Below are 6,000 nucleotides of genomic sequence, written 5' to 3'. Positions count from 1 at the left end.
CAGCTGTGCACCTTGTAACATTACCTGCAGCTATACCAGATCTCATGAGCTGAAGGCAGTGATCCTGACTGCGGAATCAAACCACCCTGCTTTTAATAAATCATGTCGAATAATCAGCCCCATGGTTTATGCCTTCAAAATCCACTGTGTATTTATAATGGAAACTTCACTGCTTCTATAGCAGCATCATCCAAGAGGGGTTAGGTTTAAACAAAGAAAAATGTCTGCACTTGGGAAAACAGCTAATAACCCGTGTATGATTGTGGGGTTTTGTTTTTTTTCTTTTCTGCCTGGAGTAGCCCTGCTCAGCGCCTGTTCCTTGTGATTCAGATCCTTGTTTGTTTACATTTAGCTAAGTAAGTCCAACTACATGATGATTGAAGATAACAAAGAGAACGAAGACCATGTGCCTGAAAGGGGAAGAACCGCCATCATTTTTTCCTTGAAGAATGAAGTCGGAGGACTTGTAAAAGCTCTAAAACTCTTTCAGGTATGTAATAATTATATTTCTATAGCGGATCTACTTTTTGTTTATTATTTTAAAGGTAGGTTTGGCACACAGTGGAATGAATTACATCCATTTATTAAGGATGTGATTCCTAACGTGCCTCCCACTTTGCATCCAAAATTATCCACAAAGGTACACTTATGCTTCAGAAGTTGGATGCTGGTTTAATGTTTTCAAAAACTCTTCTGCGCTTACTGAAAATTGGAACAGATTCCTCTTGTTCCTTCATGAAAGAGGATTGGCACTCATTGTTTCTGCTGCATATAAGAAGTGGGCATGAAGCACTGCTGATGGTACACACCTGGGGTGCTGATGAGCTGCCTGCAGTGCTGCTGTCACTCTGCCTGGCTGGACTGAAGGTGGCAGAGGTAATGCAGCAGTCCCACTGTGCTCCTTTGACTTTCCCTGCTGTCCTGCAGGGAACGTGGCACTGTCACTGTGCTGTCGTTTGGCCCTGCCTGTCTGAGCCTGGGAACTCCTGAATGATCCTGGTGTAAGATGTATGATTAAATCATTTTTCAAATAAAAGAAAAGTGAAGTTCATGTCTGGAAAATGACTGCTTTTAAATCCTTTGCTTGTGAGATAATTACATGGCAATGTGATTGGCACTGTTGTGGATTTCCCTAGACCAAGTCACTGATCAGCTTCCTATGGGAGGGATAAAAGAAAAAAGTCTGTGAAATTAAACCTCCTTAGTGTTTTTCTCTTCGATGAAATGAAACCAAAAGAACTCAAAGTCTTTCATTTTCTTTTGAATAGGTGGCTTTTTAAAAATCAGTTTCATCACTACCAAAAAGCAGGCTACTACCAGGAGAGCCAATTAACTAAAATAACTTCACGTAGATGGTGAATATGCTGTGTCAGCAGAATACTTTTGTTTTTGAAGAATGAAATTTAGATTTTAGTCATTCTGCTTGAAAATATTACCTCTTACAAAACAGGAGAAGCATGTGAACCTGGTGCACATCGAGTCACGGAAATCCAAGAGACGAAATTCGGAGTTTGAAATTTTTGTTGACTGTGACAGTAATAGAGAACAGCTGAATGAGATCTTCCAGCTCCTCAAATCCCACGTCAGCATCGTCTCTATGAACCCAGCAGAGCATTTCAATGTGCAGGAAGATGGTAAGTACAGGGGGCAGCGCTGGCAAAGAGAAGGCATTACTGCTCTTCTCAGTGTGCTAATTGGAAACCTTTTTACTTTGTCCGTACGTGCACATGCGTAGTGCTATGGGGAGCTCTGGACAGCTATGGGTAGCTGTCAGGTTTATATTTCTGTGCCATCACTGCATGGTTTGGTTGACACGAGCAGGGCTGTGTTGCCTGGTGTCCTCTAGAAGAGCTGGCTGTTTGGCCATCTGCACTCCTGGCTTTTCTCAGCAGAGTATAACTGTTGAAAGCGGGGGTCCCTGCACCAGCAGAGACTGATGCAGGCCACTGTGATGTTGCCACATTCAGGTAAAGTCTGAATGAGGGCTGGGCTGGTGCTCTGCGACATCAGAGGTGGCATGCTGATGTACACCAGTTAGATTCAGGTACTGGACGGTGTGGGTTCTGCCATTTCCTCATGCAGCTCTTGACTTAAAGACTTTTTTAAAACATTTTTCATAATATGTAGTTGCTTATATCAGTGTGAAAGAGAAGGTGGCTTTTTCTTTGGAGATGCTTCAAATCCTATTCATATTTGCTCTTAGATGAAGAAATGCTCAGAACTCAGGGCAGCACAAAACATTCATATTTTTCTCAGCCACCATGCTTGGCACAGGCTAGTAGGCCTGGAAAGGGAAGATCTGGTGTCTACTGGGTAAAAGTTTCTTATTCTAACTCTGGGTAAGGAGAATCTCAATCTGAACACTTTTCCCATCCTTATTAAGAAAGCTGAGGAGCATTAGGAGAGAAAAAAATCCTTTGGTTGTTATAGTGTATTAGCAGCCGTGCCAAGAACTTGTTAAAAGCTTTTTAACTAAAAGACAAAACAACACCAAAAACCGCCCCCAAAAAAATCAACCTCAAAAAACCTCAGTAGTGAAATTAATTATGCGTCTCTCTGAGGCTACATGGCTGAAGCTGCCTCCTTCTTTTCCTCTTCCCTCTGTAAAGTCTGATGTTTCTGGAGCACATAAGCACAGAGCAGTATTTCTTGCCAGTGAAGCAGGATGGGAGGACTCTAACCTCCACTCTGTCCAAGGACTGCATGAAAATCAGTCCTCTGCTCCTCTACGTGCTTTGTGCCCTGGAAGGCTGTGCACAAGGAGGCCTTTGCTCTGTGGCAGCCATTAGCTGCTGCTCTAACATTAATACTTATAGCAGTCAGGGCCACTGAGAGCCCATATTAACTGTTTCCTCCCCAAATCTTCTGATTTGGAGTATGCTGTGCAGTCTGTGGGCAAACTGGCAGTGACAGAGGAGGAAGTATGAACTGGAAGCTGGTGCCAGATAGGCAGCAGGCTCCCTTGTCCTGTTTGTAACCCTTTTAATTTATAGATTTTGCCTGTAACTGCCATAGCCAGACTTGAAAGTAGTGTTTCCTCCCTCAGCACGCTTGGCATTATTAATAACTTTGTGGATTCCATGCGTTCCATAGAGATGGAGAACATTCCCTGGTATCCAAAGAAGATCTCAGATTTGGATAAATGTGCAAACCGAGTGCTGATGTACGGGTCCGATTTGGATGCTGATCATCCAGTAAGTATCTTACCCATTCCGTGCCCAATGCTCAGTGAAAGGTACATTGTGGATCTTGCTTTTAAAACATGAGGTGTTTCCTTCTCTCTCTCGTTCCCTCCACAGTATCTCTGGGAGTCTAAGAACCTTCTCTTGGGGGTTTCATGTCTTTTCCTAGTTCAGGCAAGGCTGATACTGAATGTGACTCCTATGCCTTTCTGTGAGGCTTGCTCATGTAGAGGGGCTGGGCCCTGAGTGGTCACATAAGTATAAAAACAAAATGCTGTTGTGAGACAAGCTTGGTTTTTCCTCTCAATTTCTTCCTTACTAGAGGTGGAACAAACTAATTAGAACTTGCACAGTACAAATGGACAATTTCTTTCGTAATTTAAAATAAGTAAGAAAGTGACTGAGTTTGTGTATATACTAACGTGACTAAAAGGAGCCTTTGTCTTCTGAATATATACTGCATGCATAAAACCACTGATGTTTGCTTTGAATTGGCATATTTGCTTATTTTAGTTAATAAACATTTCAATCTACAGCTATGATGTTCCTCTCCATCTTATATAGTATACTTTTATATTTACCACTGAAGAACTTTCAAGTATCTTGCTTTAAATTAACTTACATACTGCAGCTTGAAAACCCATTTAACTTTGCTTTTTCTTTCCTCCTCGCTCTCCTCAGGGTTTCAAAGACAATGTCTATCGTAAGAGGCGAAAGTATTTTGCAGATTTGGCTATGAACTACAAGCAGTAAGTTCAATTTCTTCCAGAAAAAGCCATCTAGGTGCTTTGAAATAGCAGCAGAGTGGACTGGTTCATGTTCCCTGGGCTCAGATCTCACTGAGATATACTTGTCTCAGGAATCAGAGCTAGAAGGATAAAATGAAGGGAGATTTAATGCAAGATTTAAAGGTTGATCTAGGTAATGCAAGATTAAAAGGTAGATCTAGGCCACCTTACGGCTTCCTGGGTCTCTGGTCAGTCTGAGGATCAGCTCATGGCTGCATAGACATTGTGGTATCTGTGGCAGCACTAATCCCCAAATGGGCAGCAATGTCAGCATGGGCTTCCTGCAGTGGGGTGTGTTAAGGCACTGGGTTCTCTCCCCCCTTTTCTGGAAATGGGTGCAGGAAAGGAAGGGGGTGGGCAGCACATCTACACAGCTGTCTGTCCGGGACATGCATACTCTGCCAGGGCTGTTCTCCTTTGCAAAGGAGAGGAAGGGGAGGAAAAGTTGCTAGACAGCCCATTGACCACTGAGTATAAACTCTCTGGGCCAATGTTAATACTTGAGTTTTATTTCCTGGTTTAAAATAGAGCATGCGATGCGTAGATAAGAATTCTGTGAAATGGAATTCAAAGAGCTTCTGTCTTTAGAGATTCTGCTTGGGGGAGGGAGCTCTTAAAGCTGGAGGAGTTTCATAGCCCAGTGTTAAATTTTTTTTTCTGAACATGTTTTTTGCATTACTGTTTCCTGTGTGAATATTGACACCAAATTCCTCAGCTGGGAATGACCTAGAAATGGCAGATATCTAGAGCTTCATGGCTCTCTGTGTTCACGCAGCTGGCCACCACAGCATGCAGGCAGTTACTGCAGATGTGTTGTTAACAGAGCTTTTTTTGGGAGAGCAGCAGCCGTGCTGGTTACCTACCTGGCAGTGGAGATAACGTATGACACTCCAGTTGCTTTCAGCAACCTTTAAATCACAGCCTTGCTCTAATCTACTTTAATCAAGATCCTAAGGGTTGATTAGGAGAGATGGACTACAGTCGATATGTTCAGACAGATACTTGTCTCCTCTGCATAGAAGCATAATTTTTACCAAATATGCATGTTTAGTTGCTTCCACTTATTGTGCTCCTAATTCAGGGGATTATCTTTTCCTAAAATAAATAAAAAAAGATAATGGAAAGTTGTTATATACAGACAGAGAGATATTACAAGGAAGAAGATGTGTTCCCAGCTCCCAAAACAAAAGATTTTGCAGTTACTGTTTGAATACTATTTATACAATTGAAGCTTTCAGACCCCATGAGATCAGTGCAAGGATTGCTATCTGTTGATTTAGGTGGAAGAATGAGCAGGCCTAAAAGTTCTCCAGGGCATAGACCAGATCTTACCCGTGCACTTGACAGTGTAATGAATCTTAAGCTTGACCAGGTGTCCCAGCCATATGAATAACGATAATAGTAAGTAAATGAGTCATCCTTATAAGCCATTTACCAAGGAATGTCCCTTTGTCCTCATCTCCTTGTAGTGGTGACCCAATTCCCAAGATTGAATTCACAGAGGAGGAGATCAAGACTTGGGGGACTGTATACCGAGAGCTTAACAAGCTTTACCCAACTCATGCCTGCAGAGAGTACCTTAAAAACTTACCCTTGCTCACCAAATACTGTGGGTACAGGGAAGACAATATCCCCCAGCTGGAAGATGTGTCCCGCTTCCTGAAAGGTAGGGTATTAGTTTTCTCTCATACGAAGAAGAACTAAAGTCCATTGCAAATCGCACTGTTACTGTGTGGGCACAAAAAAAAGATTCTTGGTTTTGGCTGGGAAACCTAAAAGCAAAATGTTTGCTTGTATTCATTCTGGTCATTTAAGAGGCTTTTTGGCCTCTTTATTTTTAATGTATTATGTCCTGAATATATGCAGTGATGGTTTGGGGGGCCATGCTAATTCTAAAGAGACTTAGGACTGGTTAAAGCGATACCTAACTGTATTCTGTTGGTTGTAGACATGAAATCTTAAGAAATCCACCTACACAGAGATAGGGACACTTCTACTGAATGTTGGCCATTCTCAAGATTAGGCCTAAA

The 6,000-nt window shown here is 42.2% G+C and overlaps 1 protein-coding gene across 2 annotated transcripts in view; it reads left to right on the top strand.

The window, feature by feature from the left end:
* Positions 1 to 362: 362 nt before the first annotated feature.
* The window catches only part of TPH1 (tryptophan hydroxylase 1), a 267,702-nt gene continuing 262,064 nt past the window's right edge, over positions 363 to 6,000 (top strand). For both annotated transcript variants that reach the window (XM_085224252.1, XM_085224248.1), the window contains exons 1-5: positions 363 to 490; positions 1,451 to 1,634; positions 3,094 to 3,194; positions 3,864 to 3,931; positions 5,440 to 5,636. In XM_085224252.1, the coding sequence (XP_085080378.1) occupies positions 371 to 490; positions 1,451 to 1,634; positions 3,094 to 3,194; positions 3,864 to 3,931; positions 5,440 to 5,636 (670 nt within the window). In that variant the 5' untranslated portion in view covers positions 363 to 370. The remainder of the gene's footprint in view (positions 491 to 1,450; positions 1,635 to 3,093; positions 3,195 to 3,863; positions 3,932 to 5,439; positions 5,637 to 6,000) is intronic.

This window comes from Meleagris gallopavo, chromosome 5 (genome assembly GCF_905368555.1).
Source record: "Meleagris gallopavo chromosome 5, MGAL_WU_HG_1.1, whole genome shotgun sequence".
Taxonomy (NCBI): Eukaryota; Metazoa; Chordata; class Aves; order Galliformes; family Phasianidae; genus Meleagris; species Meleagris gallopavo.
This window is presented reverse-complemented; position numbering and strand designations above follow the sequence as displayed.